A 22707-nucleotide genomic window follows, 5' to 3' on the forward strand; every position below is an offset into this window, starting at 1 on the left:
ACGAGTCTGTCCTGCTTTCCGTTCCATTCTCTGGGACCCCAGGAAGGTACATGCTGCCTCCTCCAGATCAAACACACAAAAAAATTCTATTTGAAAGTAGTCTGAAACATTCTTTCAAGTGGTCTTCCTGCGCTGTAAATCTGTCATGACAAAGCGCAAGTCAATTGTTCCCCGCTACCCTACAGACGAACAAAACAGCTTTGCAATACAGACAGGCCTGAAGGCAGCCTAAAGGAAGGTGCAAAATGCATAGGAAGGTGGCTTTATGTAAAAAGAAGGTATTTAAGGTAGGTAAAATGACAATAGATTCAAGCTGCTGCTTCTGGCACCCCTGCCAATCTGATACATCAGAGACAGAATCAGATTCAAGTCCGTTCACAAGACTCCTTTTCCCACTTTTCTGGCCTCATTATTAATGGCTGTAACTACAAGAAGGTGGATATCTACAAAGACTTAAGGGTTATCTGTGTTCTGAATTGCTTGGTGAATTCAGAGGCAGCTGACAGTTATTCAGCCATTGGCATTACCACAAGACACCAAATATCAGAATTACTTCATGTGTTTGAGGCTTCACCCAATGAGACTGTAGAAACAGCTAAGATACACGCAGAATTCCATAAATCAAGATCAGAAAAGAAAAATCCATGCCTCAGCATATGTGATTTTCAGAAGTTTGAAACTGCAACAAGTCCAAATTAACTTTCTATAAACATTTGGCTTTTGTTAATCACAAAGTAAGATTTAATTCAGAGGAAGATTTACTTCACAATAATCCGTATTGGCTCACATTAGTCAGAACTAAATTCTGAGCAGACAGCTATGTTTATATTGCAATATTTGAACCAGTGAAATACTTCTCTGAAATGCTTTCACAGCTACAGTATAAAACATTTTCTATGCAATACTTCCTTTCTTATTCTAAACCAAGATTAAAATCTTACAACAAAAGCATGTTACTACTGTCTTCGTGGTCTTAAATTTGTTCTATGAAGATCATCAAAAATATAAAAAAGAAGAAGCAAATACTTCATAAACTATTTTTCATATTGTTACTTGTTAAGTACAGAAAACACACTAAATTCAACTAATGGACAACAACACTTAGGCACATTTTATGGGTCACTAAAATTATATCTAGAACTATGAATCTTTCTGCATTATCCAAAGAAGGCCCTGCATAGGAATGATGAGTTTACAATGACAAGTGTGAAATTTCTGTAAAACTGTAGATTTAACCCCATGCATAAATCTCCCCAGGATGCACTGGTGCACATATAGCTTTCACTACAATCAGTGATTGAAATCAGAAGTAAAAGTGAACTTGAACTGAACTCGATGTCTGGTATGTCTTCATTTGTCTTCCCATAAGCAAGTCAGAGGATTTGAAGTATCAGTCACACAAGAATTTTCTTTTAAGCATCACCACTACTGTGTTATTTATACACCTCCAAGGATAAAATCTCAGACCAGCCAGGGTTAATTTTCCACACAAAATCTCTCAGTTTTTAATTACCTTACCTAAAGAATCACAAACGTAATAAAGAAAAATAATACTAACTAACCACAAATTTTAAAACATAAAAAAATCCTACCTGGCAACCATAAAAGAAACTACATAACCCAAATCTCCAGAGGAATTAAGCAGCCTGTTTCCCATCATAAAAGAAAGACCCAGGTCACTCTGAGGGGCTGTGCTAGAGTCACCAAGGATGAAGACAAAGGTCCACCTACATCACCAGACCTGACTGCATGTGGCAGATCACACCTACACCCTGCAGACAGCACCAGGCGTGGAGGGAGGAGAGTACAACCACAAATGTCCAAAGGCCCCAGACTCTGCTGCTGATTCCAAGGGAATTTCAGTTCCTGGCTGCCACTGCAGGTATTGGCAATATTGTCATGCTTTTCTAAGTCTGAAGCTAATGTTGGCAGGATGACAACATGGATTTAAGACAACTGTATATCATGGGGTGCATTTCATCAATAGAAAATTTCCTACTCTCCCCTAAGAAAAGAGCAGCTGTGCAGAGCACAAGTCTCCAACTGTAGAGTCCTAATGTTCAATTTCAAACTTTAGAAGGATGGGTAGGTAAAACTTCACCAAGACTTGTAGTCTGATGAAAGACATTTCTCAGAGTGCACATTTCTCACAGTCATCGTGCTAAAATACAGTGGTTGTCAAGGTTCTTATGTAGGGTCTTCTAAAGGGAACTGTTCTGACAGGACTCAAGTTATCAAGAGATTTGAAGTGGAAGTTTGTAGGTCGTCTTCTACCATGAGCTCCCACAAGAAAATGAAAGGCCTTCAACATGCAAAACCAAGGATCTCCTAGACTTACAAATCCAATTGTGAAGCAGCAACAAAATCCTCACAGTCTGAGAGGAGGAAATAGAAATGAATTATTCACATTTTTCTCCTGGCTGGTCTGTGCAGCAGGTCATTATTTTCAGCTGTGGCTTCAGTCACTCCGTGACCTTCTGAGATGCAGCAGTTTTGGCTGACACTCCCACTTGTCTGGAAGAGAAGGCCCATCCCCTCTGAGCCTGGCTGCCCACTGCTGGCTCCTCACTCGAGGGATGCAAATCTCAGGCTCCCGGATCCTTCCCGTGACCGCTGCACTTCCTGCACTAAATTGCCTGTGAAAGCTTTCCTCCCTGGAGCTGGCACAGCAGCTTCCCAGGGGAAGAAGGATTTGCTTAGTTCCTCTGGGGCTAAACCTGAGCCCTTTATGGCAGAGAACATGCACTGAGAACCAAACGAAGCAAATAAAATTAGTCACAGGTGACTAAAATGCAGCAGATTCTTTCATACATTTCCAAATTTGTATTTTGGCAGTTTTAAATTTTGAGACAGATTGGACTTCTCATTGAAAACATTTTTTGTAAAAACTTTATAATCAAGGTAACTCCCAAAGAAGTTTTGGTCCTGCCAACTAATCACTACAAATAAACAAGTATTTTGCAAAATTAACCTTGAAAAAAGAATGTAAAATGTTTTCTAACATACCTAAAAACCGACTGATTCTCTGTCTTTTGACCAAGATGACATGCCATGGAAATGAGACCACACTTCAGAAGAAGGATGTAAACCCATGTTAAATTCCTATTGCATTTATCCCTGAGTGAGCCTAAGTTCAGTAGAACTGTTTTATAGTAAATGCTGGACACGAAAAGTTGTGAAAACATTAAACTTTTCCCATCATTTGTAAAAAAGAGGAGCATATACACTGCAATGCTGATTTTCCATGAACAGTTAAACACAAAAGTCATATATTAATCTGCCACATTTCACTCTTCCATCACTGTTCACTACAGCTCTTGTGACTGCAGCACATGCAAATCATAAATCACAGATTTCCTTGTATTTTTTGTGGTTTGCACACAAGACTTGCGTTACAGGACTGAGGCAAAAACCTGCAGTCATAGGCAACCACAAGCAAATCTTGAGTGTAACTTTCATTATTTCTGAAGGACTGCTGAAAAACCACTGGGCTAGACTTTACAGTTACAGAAAGCCCTCTGCTTGGAAGATGCTAAAATTAAACTCACAAAGAATAAGAAGCAGAATGTATGCACAGAGAAGCAAAGAGCAAATCCCCAATTTCCCCAGCTCACAGAGCAGCCCAGGACCATTATTTTTGTGCTCAACTTTAGATCCTCCAGAGAAACTCCACAGGCAGGGTACGACCTGCACATCTTGGTCCATCCACAAACGTTCTTTGTTGCCACAGACTTAACAACACAAGGCTGATCTTCAGCAACACACAGCCAAGCCAGGAGCTACTTGGAGCTTCTTTTACTCATGAAATAAGCCAGCCCAGGTTGCAACCAAGCAGAAGAAAGCATACACTGCTCCCATGCTCTACATGTATGGGAAGCAGCGCTCCCTGATGCTCACATGTGCCATCCTTTAACTGTGAAAGCCTCGAGTGCTGCTGTTCATGGACACTGAGAACACGCTTCCCTCTGCTTGGGCTCTTCCCACCCAGCCCTGTGCCTCTGGAGCAGCAAACCCTTATTGCTCAGTGCATAAATGGAAGTGAAAAGCCAGAGAGAAGGAAGGGAGCGAAGCCCAAAAAGCGGCGCTGGGGGCTGCCCCAGCTATTCAGGCAGGCTCTGGAGCCCTGCTGGGATAATTGCTTCCTGCACAGCAGCTCCTTGCTATTCTTCCCAGATGCCACAGTGGGTTTAAACTTCTGGCACAATTCTTGTTGGAGTTAAAAGGTTATTGTAAACTGCACCAATGGAAAAGGCTAAGAGGGAAATGCGGCAGCAAGGGAGGGAGAAACTGCTCTGGACACAGAAATTACTAGCTGCTCAGTTTTTCACATTTGTATTTACAAAGCAAACTATCTGGCCAGGTTCTGTATGAAAATCAGTCTCCTGTTTGCTGATGTTTGCTGTTATTGGAGCAGGCTTGTAAAAATGGCAGAGAAATTGAAATTACTCTGCACTTTATTTTCCTGTTTCACCTTGTGACTGTGTGCACGTCTCCTTTAGAATTAGTAATATCCTGTCATAAATGAGAAGCTTTGACAGCTTCTGTATGAGCAGTGTAACAAGAACATAGTGAATAAAAAGTAATATTTACAGAAAACTAGAAGTGTTACTTCATCAGATTTCAGTTCACTTGGTACAAATTACCTTTTTATGCCAGTGACAAGAAGCTAAAAACCTGCGTATGCCCTCCCACAGCACACTCTCTTCCCCAAAACCACAGAAAAAGCTCACACTTCAATGCTTCCAATACATACAAATACAAATACTGAGTCTGAAGTAAACACTTTACTTCTAAGACATTACTGTTTCTTTGCCAGCTACTTAGCATGACAAATAAACAAACAGTTATAATTTTGCATTTAACACACATCTATCTCAGGTTCTGGCTCAATTTTTCAAAAGCAGATGGCAAAATTTAGGAGTCCATGGCTGCTGGAGAAGGTGTGTGGTAGTCAGCATTTCTGCCTGTCAGACGGACATATTAACATGTCCAGGTAGTTGAATTTGCAATTCCACTTTCCAGACCTCATCCTGAGTGCTGATCACCAAAAGGAGCTGCCTGTAGCCATGCAATGCACCCAGTGCCACCATGGCCATGGGGACAATTTAAAAAGGGGAGCTGCCCTCCACAGAAGGTCTGAACTCACCATTCCAGAGGCACTCTCTGACTCCAATCAGTGCCCCAAATATGCAAAAATATTTAGAGGGAGAATATTTTAGAGCGGCATTTCTTTGTGTTGTAAAGACAATGATGCAGAAAAGACACACTAAAGAGTGCCAGGGAAACTTGACCCATGTGAACAGGCAAGGAAGATAGTATTTAAAGGACTATATTGATAACATCCATGCAAACAAGAGACCTTATCAAAAAGCTTTCCTAGTCTTCTTGTCTACTTCTCTAACACAAACATTAACAGGATACATAAACAAATTACAGTATGTCACATGAGTACCCTGATGTCTGCACCAAGGTATAAGCTTACAGAAGAGTTTGTGGACAATAAAGATCATCCTTGTTTATCATAGAGGACACAGATCTACTGTTTGCACTTATTTATATCCAGAAAAGCTAAATAATTGATATTTGCCACTCTTGCAAAATGATTATGGAAGAGTCACATTATGGATTTCAAACGCTGAATAAGCATTCAGAATTAAGGAGGAAGAATCTAAGAATTCTCAAGTAGGATAAATAAAAAAAGAAATATTCAGTGAATCTAAGAAATCATCAAGTGTGCTTTGTATTTTGCATTGTATTATTAGTGACTATCCTTCATGTGTTTCAACCAGACTTTTTCTAGGACAGGCATATTACTGACTTTGGAAGACAAAAGAAAGCAAGTTTCTTCTGAAAGTGGAAGTCAATCATGACCAGATAAGCAATCATTTCAGAGAATGTTTGATAAAGAGTGAAAAAACATGTTCTGATAGTTGTCTTCTCCTTTCCAACAGTTCCATGTGTTAGTGCACATTTGACCAAAGTACCATAAAATCATAAATAGTTTTGTCATTTGATCAGATTCACTTTCAGTGGATTGCAATGAAATATTGCACGTTTTTCCAGACCTAAAGTTTGGGAAGAAATGTTTGGTAGAATATAACATGAATATTTTTGCTATATTTCAGAAGAATGCTTAAATATTCTTAAGTTTCTGAAAACAGAAATTCCGGACAAACCTACTACATTCAAAATTTTGTTCAAAACCTGGCAAGCCTAAAGCACAAATGCTGTATTACAGATATTATTACTGGCACTTGCAAACATGCATGCCAAGAACAATCTGATATGCAGGGCATTCTATGCATGGAATATTAAAATAATAAAATATTAAAATATTTGCTGTATTTAGAGTTGCCTTTAATAATGCATTAGATTTGGTTCTTGGCTCATCTTGCAAACTAATTTCATAGCAGGATTGCCTGGAAAGTTACCACAAAGGTATTACTTTATGATCCTTTAGTTTATGATTAGTTTATGAACTTTTCAACAAATGCTTAAGAGAAATTCATCTTGAGGCAGAGGACTGGGCCTGACACACTTTTAGACCAACCAGCAACTCTGTCCCTGAGACATGAGAGGAGACAAAAAACCAAAGCAGGAAGAGGGATTTAATGAGATGCACACTTCTGTGGGGAGCAAAAGAACATAAGTTCATGAAATGTGGACTTGGAAGAAAGAAGGTATATGTACAGGATTCCATTGGAAAGGAATTTTATATGCCAAATTAGTCAGGCAGGCACATAGACATCAGAGTGGCTTCCAGTGTTTCTTTTTCTGTTGTTAAATGAACTTAATCATGTAGTTAAATAAACAATACTTTGTCTTTTCAGAACCCTCTTTCATGGAAGTGTCAACTACTCCAAACACTCCCAAAGGGAAAAACCATTGGGTCACACCTAACTGGAGTTAGCACAATTGCTATTACTATTAAAAATTTTCAGACAAGTCTAAGAGAAGAAAACTTACATGCATCTAACTGAAACGAGTGATTTAAGGCTTGCTACCTAAAATAATATGTTCAAAGGATTAATGGAGAGCACAAAAAAGGATACAACCCTGTCCCAGGATCATCTCAACTCTCTCAGCTGAATGTAAACTGGACAGAGATAACTTTGTGTATCATTTGAATGCTGCAAATTGGTACCTAGGTGTAATGTTTGTAGACTTCTTTTAAAGACTGCATTTTGTAGCAGGTAAGAAGCAAAGAATACAAAGGTAAAAACTACTGTACTATGGGCTACTCAGGGTTAAAAGTAATCTCCTCCACAAGCAGAAACAAAAAATCCCTTCAAATTCTCCACAGCACCTGAATAAATACATCATCTATACCTTATAAAACATATCAACACAGGTAGTATCAATTGTCCAATGAGAATTTGCTGAAGTCCTTTGAAACAATGTTCAGAGAGAGAATTAATCGATTCTGCCATCTCTTGGTTTCATTATTTCATGAACACAAAACTGATGGCCATTAACAGCATCCAGAAGTAGGTGTGGTCAATCAAACGTGTTTCATCAGAGGACAATCTTGGGGAAAAAAATGAACTCTGCTAAGAGTACATTTAGAATCATAGAATTGTTAAATTCAGAAAAGATCTTCAAGATCAGTAAGTCCAACTGATAATGTACAATATATTAAAACAATATTGTAATACAACTTGGAAAACCTGTGTCAACAGACTTCTCTTATAAAAAGTTCTCTTGGCTGGTTATCAATGCCACAGACAAGTATTTGTAGATACCATTTTCTGGATTAACAAAACAAATCCCATTTTAATTATAATCAGCTTATTATCCAACATGATACCTTGGTAAGAGAATTCCAAATAAATAAAGGGTCCTTAACCTGTCAGTAACTCGAACTTATGCCACAGAACCAATACTTAAGGCTGACATTTTGTCTGTCACCACAGACTTTTTTGCATTGTGCAGCAGATATGAATGTGTCTATTTTCAAATTTAAATAGAAAAATGCTTCTTCATATTTTTATTTTTGTTTGTAGTCTTAATTATTAAAACAGGTGGCTGTTTTAATAAAAGCAGAGATAAATCTGGAAGTTTTAAAATTTCATGTCTATTTGTATGAACGTGTCCATTTTCAAATTTACATAGAAAATACTTCGTCATCTTTTTATTTTTGTTTGTAGTCATATGGTTGCTGTTTTAATAATTGAGGAAAAGCAGAGATAAAGCTGGAAGTTTTAAAATTTCATGTCTATTTTAACACAAAATTAGGAAGAAACACAATTCACTCTCAAAAATCAACCAGACATATTCCAATGAAAAAGAAATGAGGAGCTGAGACTTCAATTTAAGTTATGTGCAACAGTGTAGGTTGATAAAGGCTCCAAAAGCACAGGTATCCCTAACATCAGAAGCTGTAATGATGTGTTAACCTTGGTGACAGTCAGAAGAGAAGGGTCAAAGGTTCAGCTGGCATCCCTGGGGGGGATCCTTCAAGGTGAATTTGAGACTCATTTTCAGGGCAGCACAGTAAAACTGACACTGCACTCTGAGAAATGTACATGCTACAAAGATGAAGAACTGCCTTTTTCTTGAACTTGCTATTCATAGCAGTAGAAAAACTGGTCTTTGTTAGATGGTTAAAGTAGGGAGAACACAGTTCGCTGCCACTCGAGATAGGAAAAGATATCATTTTTAAAGATCATGTCTCTTTTTGAATTGAAAATAATTATCAGAGCAGGCTTGCAATCTAATTTATTCTGGTTGCTCCATCTACTCTTAATTTTGTGTATTTTAGAAGTTATTTCCCCACGTTCTACTTAAAAGGTTCAGATTGCTAAAGTTAAGGTTTCTCCTCCCGCTGAAAAAAAACCATTACATCTACCTACCTTTATTAACCTCAAGAAAAACAGATAGAACAGGTGACCTCTTACAACACCAAGGCCTTGGATTATCAGTGACAAAAGCAGAGTAACAGTTGTCACCACCAGTCATGCAATTTCTAATATTTAAAAATGACAATGCAAAGGATATAGGCAAATGGGAATCTTCTTAGCAGAAAGTCTCATTAGAACAAAAACTGAGAATCAACATGCAGTATGTCCAAAAAGCTGGAATACTTTGAGTACCTTAATGACAAACAAGCCAATAAAAAGAAGTGAAGCAATAACAACATTAGCAACAAAAAAGTGAAGAATGTAAACTCATTTCGCACATCAAACAGAGGCCTCTTCTCTTGCTATAAATTATACTGTATACTTCCCTGGAAAGTATTAGTTTCAGGAAATACAATGGTAAAACTCACACTGATTTCAGTAATGCCAGAATTCCACCCTGAGAGTTTAGGATGTGTGCAAAGCCTATTTTAGTGAAACATGTTAACCATGCAGATTTCCCAGGAGTTATGATCATGCAAAGTACCTGCTCTGTACACATCCCTAAATTATTACAAACCCCTGAGATCCTTGAATACAAGGGACAATAATCTCAAAACCACTCTAGTGCTTCAGCATATAGTTAAATAATAGAGATATTTTCTTTATAATCACAGAAAATCTCTAAGTTATTGTAGCTGGGCTAGATCCTGCAAGTATTATAGAATCACAAACACCTGGAATGAAGCATGGTCTGAATAGAAAGTGAGGATATGATTCTACCGTTTTGTCTACCAAAAAGAGCCTATTTATGATTTAGGATGCAATAACACTTCACACTTTGCAAGGTGGCACAACACAGCTTTGTGGCAAGTGTCAGGCTGCTCTACATGTATGAATGAATTCAGGTCCACAACTCATGAAACGCTGAATAAGAAGAACTGAACAACTTCAAGGCTTGCCCAAAATCACAGAGGAAGATTGCAGCAGCAATCTGCTCTGCTTAGCTTGCAGACTCTCTACCTCAAGGCCATCTTTCATTCACTGCACAATAATTTTCTCTGTAGGAAAATGTTTTGCAGGACACTTCTAGAAATCACACTGCAATGACTGTACAGTCTCATGGCAAAACAGATCTTCTGTGATTCTGTTCAGTGTGCAGGTCTGCCAGAGAGCACAAATACTCATTTCTGGAATACCTATAATGCACCAAGAAACTGTTTTAGTCAGGTACCTGCAGCTTCTGTGGTAACACTTTATCCTGAATGAGCAATTTTTTTTTCCCCTTCTTGATTTTCATTAGGTCTCACTCCAGGAGAAATGCTCAAACTGAACACCACTGTTCAAAGAAGTCCTAAGAGACAACTGATTTCATATGAATGGGGAGAGCAAGATGTACAGAGTTTGAAATGCGAGGTGTGCTGGGGTTTACTCTGAGCCATCATGCCAACATCTTTCACTTTCAAAAACCCGACATTCTGAATGGCATAGACACTTAGGAAAACAATGATGCAAAACCCCCAGAAACTCACAGTTAAGAGATCTTGATCCATCATCCTTTTGTTCAGGAAACCAAATTCCATATTTTGTGAGGGAGGACAAGTTACTCAAGCACAGATATCTCTATGGCTAGTTTCAAACTTCAGTATATTCCATGTGGCAGTAGAACCATGAAAGCTTTTCACTTTCTCACGTTTAACTTTTTTTAACAGCATTATTTTCCATGCCATTTTTTTGGGGTTTATTTACTCTAAAATTTACGCACTTTTACCCCTCTTCTCTCAGTGTAATTTATTCTCCCCTGTGCTGCCAGAACCAGGAGGCTGAGGAGAGGCAAGAAGACAACTGACAACAGCAGCAGACAGAGGCAAAAGCAAAGCTGCTGAGTTAGAAAAAACAAGATGAGTATAAATAGATCCAAGTGTAACTAACCACCCACACTTCCACGTTAAACAAAGGAACAATCTTCATGTGACCACGTGCCAAAGAGATTCTTGTTAGATAATGATTTTTAAGAAGGAAAAAAAAAATCAATTAATTGCTCAGTGCAGCCTGAGTATGAGCAAGAATTATCCTACATCTAGATTAAAAAAGAAAGCGCATTTGTTGGTTTTTTTCTTTTCCTTTTTAAGGAGGACGACCTCTTGCAGGCAGACTTGGCCCTGCATAATACTACACAGGAGTCTGGAATAACACCCTGCAATGTGTGTGTGAATCCCTCACTACTGCACGTGGTGAATATCTGAACTTGGCAGTAAGTAATTGTGAGTATATTATTACCTGGAGAGAGAGAAGTACTCTGTTGGGTTGAGGAAACCCAAGAACTGAGAAATTATTATTTTTGAAGTGCTGTGATTTGGACTAGACTTTTCATATAACCAGAAGCATCACAGGAAACTCAGTAAGGCAAAACTATCCAAACAAAGTGAAATAAGCAAAAGTGAAGTTGACAGAACTTTCAAAAAGTAGACCAAAAAATCAAAGCAAACCAAACAAGAAGCTCTAATCACTTACAGCTGTTCAAGGCTCCAAAAACGGGCACTGTTCTTCTCTACTATTTTTATTCTACATTTTTCTTTTGATTATGAGAACATAATATGTGCAAACTCAGCACACAGATTGTTGAGGTTTTATTACACATGCTTTTAGAGTTAGTGTCATTTTTACTTTACAGAAGTAATTCCTAAAATAAGCATGATACACAATAAAGTCTCAGTTAGCAGTTATCTGATATTTAGATTTTAAGTGACAACATGTGGCTGCTGTGGTGTGCAAGCAAGTAGGAATATCAAAAATGCCAAGTACAATCAAATTTATAAGGTCCACTGGAGACTTTCAAGAACAAAAATGTACCCTTTTTTTTCTCTCTCCCATCCCCCAAAATAGAGAGGGTTTCATTGTTTGGAAAAGAGCAAACACAATGAGGAGCTAGGTTCCTCCACTTCACTGTATAGACTTGCCACAAATAATACATGGATTTCTGCAGGGTATCTCTATATTAAAACATGCTTTACAAATGGAAATATCCCGGTATAAGAGCATAAAATAAACCTAAATACAGTTTAAAAAAAAAAAAAGTCTGACAGATCCAGGAGGCTACATGAAAGAACCTTGTAAGGCAGAAAATTTGTTTTCCACATTTGATCTGCAGGGATCCTAAGTCCCATGTCCAATGGAATCTACTCTGAGCACTTTTTCTGCCTGTACACAGCTTGCCTACTTCTCACTGTGAATCCTAATGTTCAGTGTGTCAGACTCATAAAAGCCAAGTTTTTTTCTACATTACTTTGCCACTCTTTTGTTTTTTGCTCCTGAGGAGGAATGAGGGAAGGCACAGCACTCACAAATGAGCTGGGGAAAACAGCGTTTCCAGAAATGGGTTTTTGATTTAGAGAAGGATGCCCACACTCTACATTTAAGACTTCCCTGCAGCTGATGAAGGGAGGGGAAGGGAAGAATTAGCTTTCTAAGCCCAGTCTTCATCTTTATTGTCTGTAATATAAGCAAAGGCTCCTTTCCTGACTGCTTAGAAAAACTAACCAAACAAAAATGTTTCTTTTTCATTAGTAGAATAAAATGAATGAAGAAATAATTTCCCTCCCACATCCTTTTTTCATCTCTCTTATTCATCCAAAAAAACCCCAACAACGAGACTGTCAGCCAAACAAAACAAAGAATTTACTTTCTCAGCATAATAAATCACCTTTGCTCCTAACTATCCAAATCATAAAGTCCTGCACACCCTGGATAGCTCAAGTAACCTAGTCTGAGATAACAACCACCTGGCTTTTTATTATTTTTTAGGGAGAAGCTTCCCAGACACCATTTCTATAATTTCACATGGTCCCAGAGGTTCAAAACACTCAATAAGCCATTTTAACAAGAAAATGCAGATAGTCTAATATCTAGGCCTGTAAACGTCCCAAAACTCAGAGATCTAACACATACTCTATTTGCTGCAGGCATTTATTTTCTTTTACTATCTAGGTCATCAGTTCATAACTAGGGACAAAAGAAATCCGTAGAGAATTTTCACTCAATGAGAAGTTTTCAAATTCCTCCAAGTCCACAGAGTATCTGCAAAAGAGCCCCATTCTCTTTTGCTTCACTTTCACAATGGAAAGCTAAAATTGGTCTAAAATAAAGCTGACCATAGAAAAATACACCCTTATTTCACATTAAAGAAGTACTTCTCACTACTGCTGGGTGAAACAATACTGAGAAACCATAGTTATGCATGTCTAATGCTGACCTTTTTAAGTGTTAAGAAGACAAAAATAGCTGGAGCAAAGGACATCACTGATGCAAAAGAACATTTTTGAAAGTTGTGAAAAACCCAAAAGAACAGATAGTCTTACAGCTCTAAGGTCAAATATGATCAGCAATAAGTTGGTTTAAAATGCCATCAGATCAATGACCATAAGGAGCCTTTTAATCTAACACTGAATTATGATGAGTTTTAATTCCAGTACTTTTGGATAGCGTGAACACCACCCATAAATCTGATAACCTCAAACAGCGGATGACACTATTACCAAGCATGCCCTTGGGAACACAGGAGGTGAGTTTGGTCCCAAATGCAAAATCCAGTCTCTGTGATAGCCAGCACAAGCCAACAGACCCTGGTGCTCTCCTCAGCCCGCAGATGTCTGACATGGGGCCACCTTTTGCCCTGCATCATGACGCTCCTTCCCTTTTCCCTAATTCCAGAGAACATCATTTCCCTTTGGAGACGTCTGCTGGGAAGACATATCACATCAAGTGTCAACCTAAGCATGGTTTACCCTACGCAGCACAGAGATTCAGGGCTAATAATGAGCCATTAAAACCCATTAGAACAACGCTGGGTATTGAGCATGACCTGAACACCTGCGACTGGTGGGCTTCTTCCTCACCATTTTCTTACAGCAAATGGAGAAAGCACCTCAAAGAAGCATTTGGGACAGATGATGAGTCCAGAGGACAAGGCTGGTGAGGGAGCTGGAACACAAGCCCTACAAGGAATAACTGAGTGAGCTGGGGTTGTTTAGCCTGGAGAAAAGGAGACTCTGAGGTGACCTTATCACTCTCTACAAGTTCCTGAAAGGTGGCTGTATTCAGGTGGGGTTGGTCTCTTTCTCCAGGCTGCAACTGACAGAACAAGGGGACACAGTCTTAAGCTGTGCCAAGGGAAATGTAGATTGGGTGTTAGGGAAAAGTTTTTACAGAAAGAGTGACGAAGCAATTGAAGAGTGATGAGGAATTGTCTGCCTGCGGAGGTGGTGGAGTCACCATCCCTGGATATGTTCAGAAGTAGAGTGGATGCAGCACTCAGTGCCATGGTTTCATTGAGGTGTTGGGGCATGGGTTGGACTCGATGATCTTCAAGGTCTCTTCCAACCCAGTCATTCTGTGATTCTGCAAGAGCTGCAGAGAAGAAGGGAACATCCACATGGGCATTTTCAGGCTGTTTACCTTGGTTTGGCACACAGATGGAGACATCAAGCTCCTTCAGCCCGCAGTGCCACGTGGTCTGCGTGGCCGTGTCAGCCCTGAGCAGTGCCGTCTCGCAGCAGGGCTCCTTAGCCTGGGCTCGGCGCCACCTTAACCACTGCCAGATGGCTGCCACAGCCAGCCCACAGCCCACATCTGCCCGACAACATCTGCACAGCCACGCTCCTCCCAATGGCAAACCCGAAAGGCAGGCTGCCTTTTAAATAGGCGAGCATTGTAAATAGGTCAGGATTTCCAATCCACACCAAGGTGTAGAATTCGAGCTCTCGCTCTTAGCAGCTGTGGTCAGGGCTGCGAGCTGCTCGTGGATGTGTTAGAGATGAGAAGTTTTGTTTCAAAGGGCTGAGTCTGAAAAATGAAGTGAGGATGGTCAGACTCCAAGAAGGATGGAAGAAGAGAAAAAGGAAAATAGATACAGAAATAAAAGTCCATGTGATATTTTAGCCCAGGCTATTAATCAGATTTTCTACAACCTTCCAAGGTGAGTGTGGTCCTCTGCAGAAGGTAACGTTTTTTACAGCTCAGCCAAAACCCCGACTAACAACACACAAAACAATGTGACAAATGATAATCAAAGACTAATGGAGCACTGAAAAGAGCTTGGGTATGCATGTGATAATTAAAAAAAATCTTACATGGGAAGTAACAGCATAGCAGAAGAACCCTTTGTCTCAACAGAGTGGGTGTGCAGATGTGGAAACATAAGTGGTTTAGACACAGGAGGGGAAGAGGCAATCGTGCAGATAGAAGTGAGGGCAAAAATGGGAAAGGTGTCCTCATGACAAGGCAGGAGAAAGTACAAGCACTTGGCAAGGAAAACAAGGGAGAGGTGGTCCAGAAGAAACATCTTCAAAGTTTTCTAGAATCTGGAGAGCAAAAAGATTTCAGCAGGAGCAACAGGGATCCTGAAACAGAGCTTTAAGTGTGAACACAGAACAAGAGTGTCACATCCTGGAAAAAACAAGGAGAAGAAACAGAAGGATTTAGAGGAATTCTCACTATCCTCTGGGACAGCTGTGTGGTTACAAATTGTTTTTCACAATTTTTTACATTTTTTTTCCCTCTTGGGGTGCCAAGTTAACTCACAGCAGCTCCAGCTGCGTCACCTGTGGAAATAACATTAAGAGCAGAAGAAATATAAATCATTAACAAAAACTACTCTTGATCCTTTAGGAAGCCACCATTGTAGGGATCAGGAGATGAAGTAAAATGAGAGGTAGAGTGGGAAGCCAAAGCTCCCAGGGAGTAAGAAAGAGGACTTGGAAGAAAGGAAATTGCTGGGAGGCAGCACATATTGAGAATCAGAACAAAAAATACACTTCTCTTTCTAACCCTCTTGGGGCCTATAGGAAATTGCTTCTTGCCCTTTAATCTGCCCCAAAAAAGAAAAACAATTAAAATGAAATAAAACCCTGAACTGTAAGTCCTTGCTCCCTGCCTTCCCCTCACCCCCATTGCTCGGTGTGCTGTGCACCCAGGCCATGATCTCTCATGCAGCTCTGCACAGCAGACACAATACTGCCACTAGAATTACAGCTCCTACAGGAGTGTGCATTCCTTTGCTGTGTATCTAAAATACCTGATTTGGGGAAACGAAGGTGTTAAGAGATTAATGATCAATAAATCAATGAAAAAGAAAGGAGGCCAGAAAAAAAAAACCCAAAGAGAAATGGAGAAGAAAGAAATAAGGATAAACATCTTGAATTAATTTGGAGTGGCACCACAACAGTATGGTTTATGTCAGGAGCATTGCTGTAGTAATGGGTTAAGACTGTTACTCCACACAAAACGCCCCAACAAATTCCATCATTATTTTTTAAATTTCTCTTGATTCACGTCTGCATTGCAATTTTCCCCTGCAATTTAACTTTAGAAAGAAAGACCCTTTCCTAAAGAGGGAATTAATTTCTGCTCTTTCCACTGTTCCCTCCAATACTAACAACACTTTCTCTTTTCCTTTCTGACAGTCATAGCAATTTCTTCCAGTTCCTTTTTTCTTATGATCAAGGTCACGTTGGGATCCACCTATGTAGTTTTAAACTTGCCAAAGCACGATGAGGCTATAACTGGTCCCACCAAGAAGAATGAAAGCAGCTCTCTTTGACAATTCATCAACAAAAAAATTGGGGAGACCACATGAAGCATCTTCCTGTGGAAGGTACCATTAAGGAGGTTTTTCTGTCACAACAGAAGATCAGAAGGCTTTGTTTTTGAAAAATATATTCATCACACACTCATGTAAAAATAGCATTGTGTAAGATCCAATAAATGCTGCACACTTGTGATGTACTATTTAAGGGCCAGGAAAGGAGATGGAAATTGAAAATTTAAGTTGCAACTCATCTAAAATAAGAGTGTAAGTCATTCAAAACTGTTGATGTCACAAGACAGGCACACAAAAAAGGAATGAAAACCTGTATGCATTATTCATCTTCTAACTTTGATCTTTAAAGCTAAGAAACTTGAACAAGGAAAGATAAATGGCTTTTCAAGCTTTTTCTTTTAAAAATCAAATGAGGATGATTCAGGATAAATGAGAGATAAGAGTTAATACGAAAGAGGGGGAAATTGCAATCACAGTGCTGCATGGAAGTTTCAATGCAAAGGCTTTGCTTTTTGTGTTCAGTTACAAAGGATTTCTTTCTTAGGTACCAGCATCCTTTTTCATGTATATGGAAAAGATTTTACCTATTAAAATTTCATGTTCAGTATGCATAGCTTTTTTCTTCTACCACCTATACCATGACTTGATGTGAACAATTAGGAGGCTTTCTGAAGCAGGGGCTACTAGTGGTCATGGGGCAGGAACAGACTCGGCTGTGAAATCCTGACCTCCAAACCTGGCTCAAGCATCAGCTTGGTCTGGAGCTTATGCAAGACATGTACAACTTCTCCCACTGGGAAAGCATTGATAATTACAGGCACTCTGACTGCATCCTGATTTCACTGAGGTTAGTCAATTATGCAGGCATTGCTGCTAAAACATAAGATAAATTGATAGATCCAAAAGCACATAGAGGTTGCCCTGGAAGAGCCACAAAATCCTCTTTGAACGCTCTGCACTCCTGAGAGTTTGTAATTATTGCCAGTTTTTGCCTAAAGATATGCTCAAAGGCCCCACCATCTTGGCTAGATTCCTGATGTCAGCATCTTACAGAGAGACAGCTGCATTTGGGATTCACAAAGCAGACAGAGCAGCAACGCAGCTCCTCGAGGGAGGCTCTGAGCAAACCTGACACAGGCAGGCACTGCCACAGCCATCACAAATCACAGCTCACCAGCCATTTCCAGCAACAGCAAGGCCCAGGGAAGAATGCCTTGACTTCACAGCATGCTGCAGGAGGGTTTGCTTATCTGAGCTTCCAAATTGTTACCTCCACACAAGCAGATATCTCTAATCAGGTGACAGAGCCAGACAGGCTGGGTGGATGCAAGCACCACCGTTGTGAGATGCAGGAAATGGCTGGGGAATGAAGTGAAAATTTGGTGGGGTGTGTGTTAGGAAGGCAGTGGGAACACCATTTGAAAAGCAGTGGGACGTTTCTGGGGTACAGCAGGAAGGGTACAGGGTGAAAAGAGAGTGAATGGAGGCACACTGAATTCACAGGCTGACAAGCAACCAACACTGACTGTGATTACTGAGAGTGCCTGAGCAAGTCATTGCTAATGGCACTCGCAGCCACTGACACTGCCAACTTCATCCAGACAAAATACACTTGGAAAGGCCAAACCCAGTGATTACAGCAGTCAGCAGAAACTCCACTGATTGCACTTCCTCCTGAGCCTGAGGGAATGCAAACTCACAGCTTTTGGCACCAAGGTGACACACGTGGCCACGTCCTAATGACGCTGTGCTGCCATGCAAAAAAGATGGCTAGACTGATGGGGCTGGGAGCAGGGCTGCTCCTGGGGAGGATACCTGGCAGCCTGGAGCCCTGGCATAGATTCTTGCTCCAAGCAATGAGTGGGTCCATGAACTTCACCAGTGCCAAATGTGTAAACAGTAAGAATGGCTGGAAACAGAACCAGGAACTTCCACACCCTGCTGCGCTCCCTTCTTCCTCTCTCATGGACAACACCTTGCACCTTCCTTCTCCACCAAGTCTCAGCTCCAAGAGGAATGTCCCACAGCCTCTCCCAGTGCAAATGGATCATGTGAGAAACTGGAAAAATATATTTGATCCTTACACTGTTTGCAGTGAGAAATTAGAGCTACCCACTGGACTGAGCTGAGGCACCCCTTATTACAGGAGGGATTCCCGATTCCACATTAGGAATTAACTAGGTGAGAAAAATTAACTAGGCGAGCATGGAATCATACTAGTTCTTCTCTGTCCTCATGATAACTGTTTTGTAATTCAATAAATTAAGCTAAAGGTAAGTGTCTGCTTCTCAGGCAAGACTGTTACAGCTTCATTTGTAATATCATGTCAAGCATCTGCTTTCATACCACGGTGTACAGAGCACACATGAGGAAAATCATGTTGAGCTCCAATGCACTGAGAAAATATAGACAACACACTAAAGAGTAGAGAGAAAAAATATTTTGGTGATGATTCTTCATCAGGTGCACCCAGCAGACATTTGTGCACTGAAGAGCCTGCACCAAGTCTCTAAAACTGGGCACTACTGGGAAAGCTCTGCTCAAATAAAACGTCTGCTTCTATAAATCCCTTCACAGACAGCTCTGGCCTCACCCTTAACTTTCATTCCCTATTTGTTCCATTCCCTAGTTTATAACCTAAAAGATATATACTATTTTTTCCTCTTCATAGCAGATTTTTTTTCCCTACAAATGGACCAAAAATATGAATAGACTGATTTTTATTATCTCACCTACATAAACACATTGATTTCCTTAACTCTACCCAGGACAAAATAATATTTTCTTTTTACTGCATTCCTGAGGAAGTCATGCCTTAACTTAAATCTTACTTATCTACATCTTTTGCTTCAACCTCTCAGTCAGGAACAGAGCTTCCAGCTCTGTTTTTCTGGCACTCTTAGAACTCATTCTGTAAAGTCCAGTTTTTCTGACTCACAGATGATACTGTCATTGCAGAGGAGAAAAATTCTTCCATATATTAAAAATAAGGTTGCTTCATGGAGATACCATCTCCTTGAAGAAAGTACAGATATGAATCAAAAAAGATGTCAAGCATCATGCCTTATTCAGAAAAAGTACAGTCTTAATGTTTATTTTAAATCTCTTGCCAGAAAGGAAAGCATTAATACAATGTGCCTCATGCAGCCTTTGACACTTACAGAACTCTTAAAATTGTAATGAGTCAAAGATCAACAAACCTATAAGAATGAAAACAACTGGAAATGGTTTAGAAGTGGAGCCACTCAAGCTTTTTCATTAATTAAATGCCCACTGGTATTACATATTCATTGAACACCAAGACATATAGGTTGACATTTCCTGATCTGCTAATTTCATGGCTTAAGAAGAGGAAAGTCACACTTTCCTTTACAATACCAGTTGTATTATGGAAATTTACTGCCACTGAGTCAATCAAAATTTTGCCACTACATAAAGGTGGGTGTTCATTTTAAAAATAGACAATTAGAAAAAAAAAAAAAAAAAAAGGAACCTGTCACTTAAACCCTGTAATTTCATCCTTATTTCAGCTTTTGTACTCTTCTAGGTTTTTTTCATTCCTGTTGCCAAACTGAAATAGAAATGCCTTTAAGGAGATAAATGAACACAAATGGAATGATTCTAAGTCAGGTTTCACAATTAGCATTTCATTCCCATCTGCCCTTTAATAAGTTGTCCATTCCAGGTCCCAATCCCCACTCCCCTCCCAGCAAGATCATACAGATGGTTACTGCAAAGAGGTGCATCTGAATGCCTATTTATCCACTTGGCAAGACCCTGCTACAGCTGTAAGAGGATGCAAATCTGCATTACAATGTTGCTTCAGGCTCTCTGGCCTGTGTCAGGGAGCCCCCACGATATCAATAGTGCTGCTGAGGACAATGCCAGGCACATATGACACGGCTAAGCTGGGCTGTGGCAGCTCTGTTAATTTACAACTCTGGAGACAAGCCCTCATTTGGGTACCTGAAACAAGTGTGAATCTACACCTACATCAAAACTCACTTTCATTTGTTTGCTTCTGGGAGGTGACAATTGATAACAAACAATAACTCTGCCAGATGACGTGGTGAAAGAATACTGTTTGGGTGAGCATTTGATACAAACACCAGAAAATAAAACCAAACTGAGGGGCTTTATTTCATCCTAAGAAGAGCTTTAACGACTCCAGGTGACACTGCCAGTCAGTGATAGCTACCCTTGTTCTGGGTATGTCTTTGTTCTGGCAGCTGGAACAGTTTTCATGTATAACAAAAGAAATGTACTTAATAGGCAACACCTGAAAATCCTCTGCAAGAATAAACTACAGCAATAAAAAATGCAAGTTTAGAAAGCTCTTCCTGGAGGAAAAAAGAGCAACATAGGTAGCACTGGAATCTTCTCTTTATCTCAGGTCAATTGACTTGTCATGGTTGGAAGGAGATTTGAAAAGGAAATTGCAAGTTCTTAGCAAGTATGATTGGAGGAACAGAGTTAATAGCCAGCAATCAGTATAGGTTGGGTAGGGTACTTAAACATTTAAATGTATGCATACGCCACAACTGCAGAATGCCTGGGCTTTGTGCTGTTTGCACAAAATAAATGGAATAACAGGCAATTTCAATCTCAAACCAAAATGGTAATTTTATACTTAGGTTGCTGGGGTCTGAGAGTACTTCCATTAAACAATTCCCTCATTTTGGTATGTGATTGAGGCATGTAAATGGTATGTGCCTCTAATCCTGCTTTACATTAGAAATCCTTCCAGTACCAACAGGACAGTGTGTGCTTTCAGATGATACAATTTCTCTCATCTGGAAAGATGTTTCTCCTATCACCACATTGGCAGCAAATAAATGATTTTTGAACCCCGTTTTTCATTGCCATTTCTGCAAGATGTTTAGGCTCACCAGCTTACTGTTTCAAAAGGATAGTTTTATGATTTGAGAAGCTGCTTTATCCATACTCTGGAATAGTCATGCACTGCATTCAGCAAGTTACAGATACAAATGAGTATGACAACACCTCTAATGAAAAAACAGATTTATGTAAGATGGTGGGATAAGCCATTATCTCTCTAAAGAAATGTGTCTATATCCCCAAACCCTTTTTATCCTTTCTAACACAACACACAACTTTCCTGCATGTGCTATTTTCAGCAGAATTACAAAAGATCTCACCGAGACTACTTGTAGTTTCTCTTTCCAACCAAAGGCAGATATTAAAGACTGCAAAAATCTGTAGGTGGATGAAAGGTATGAAAATTATAGGACAGTGATGAGTACAATGAATTTCATTTCCACAAGCTTCCAATTCCTCTAAGGAAGAGAAGAATATAGGTTTTGCATAGGCCTCTTTAACAAACAAATGTATACCCTGCAATGAAGTACTAGGAGATGAGAGGTTACATTCCAAGCTAAATGCAAACTAACCCTTGCCTGTGGGGCAAGGAGAGGACACATCCTGGAAAGGACAGCACAGCCAGAGATGCCCACAGGCTCAAGAGACAAGGAATTAATTTGGATTAGTTGATTCTTTTGTTGTTTGGAAAAAAAACTTTTTATACTTACTGTAATTCTCTCATCTTTGTCATCCAGAGGGGTCCCATCTTTCTTCCAGGATATAGTTGGCTCTGGGTGACCTCTTGGGGGCTGGCACTCCATCACTGCAGGTTCCCCCACAGCTACCATGACATCTGAGGGGTTTTGTCTGAAGTCATCCCGTAGAACTGAAAGAATAAAGACAATGAAGCAAAAAATTACTCAGTAATATACTAATAGTGCAGCAAAGTGTTTTGTATTGGCCTTTAATATTGTCACTGTATTTTATATTAACAAACAGATCGGTTAATCAACAGAGCTGGAGAGGGACTTTTTACAAGTCCATGTTGTGATAGAACTAGAGGTAATGGCTTTGGACTGAAAGAGGGCAGGTTTAGATTAGATATTAGGAAGAAATTCTTTACTGTGTGGGTGGCAAGGCCCTGGCATGGACTGGAGAGGCTGTGGCTGCCCCATCCCTGGAAATGTTCAAGGCCAGGCTGGATGGGGCTCTGAGCAACCTGGTCTGTGGAAGGTGTCCCTGCCCATGGCAGGGGGTTGGAATGAGATGGTCTTTAAGGTCCTTTCCAACACAAAGCATTCCATGATTCCTGTCTCAGTTGAAGATGGCACAGTATCTTCTGCCCAGGTAGAATGTGACTTGGGGGAAAGCACTGCAGAGGTTGCTTTCTGTCCCTTTTTTCCTGAGACACAAGGTCAGCCTGCCAGTAACTCAGAGGTTTATGGTTAAAGG

General features: G+C 39.9%; 1 protein-coding gene across 4 annotated transcripts in view; it reads right to left on the minus strand.

Moving 5' to 3' along the window:
- Window positions 1–22707, minus strand: part of ROBO1 (roundabout guidance receptor 1) — a 295059-nt gene that overhangs the window by 91066 nt on the left and 181286 nt on the right. For all 4 annotated transcript variants that reach the window (XM_031063881.1, XM_031063882.1, XM_031063880.1 and 1 more), the window contains exon 3: window positions 21984–22141. In XM_031063881.1, coding sequence (XP_030919741.1) covers window positions 21984–22141 — 158 coding nt within the window. The remainder of the gene's footprint in view (window positions 1–21983; window positions 22142–22707) is intronic.

The sequence above is a fragment of the Geospiza fortis genome, unplaced genomic scaffold (assembly GCF_000277835.1).
Source record: "Geospiza fortis unplaced genomic scaffold, GeoFor_1.0 scaffold574, whole genome shotgun sequence".
NCBI lineage: Eukaryota > Metazoa > Chordata > Aves > Passeriformes > Thraupidae > Geospiza > Geospiza fortis.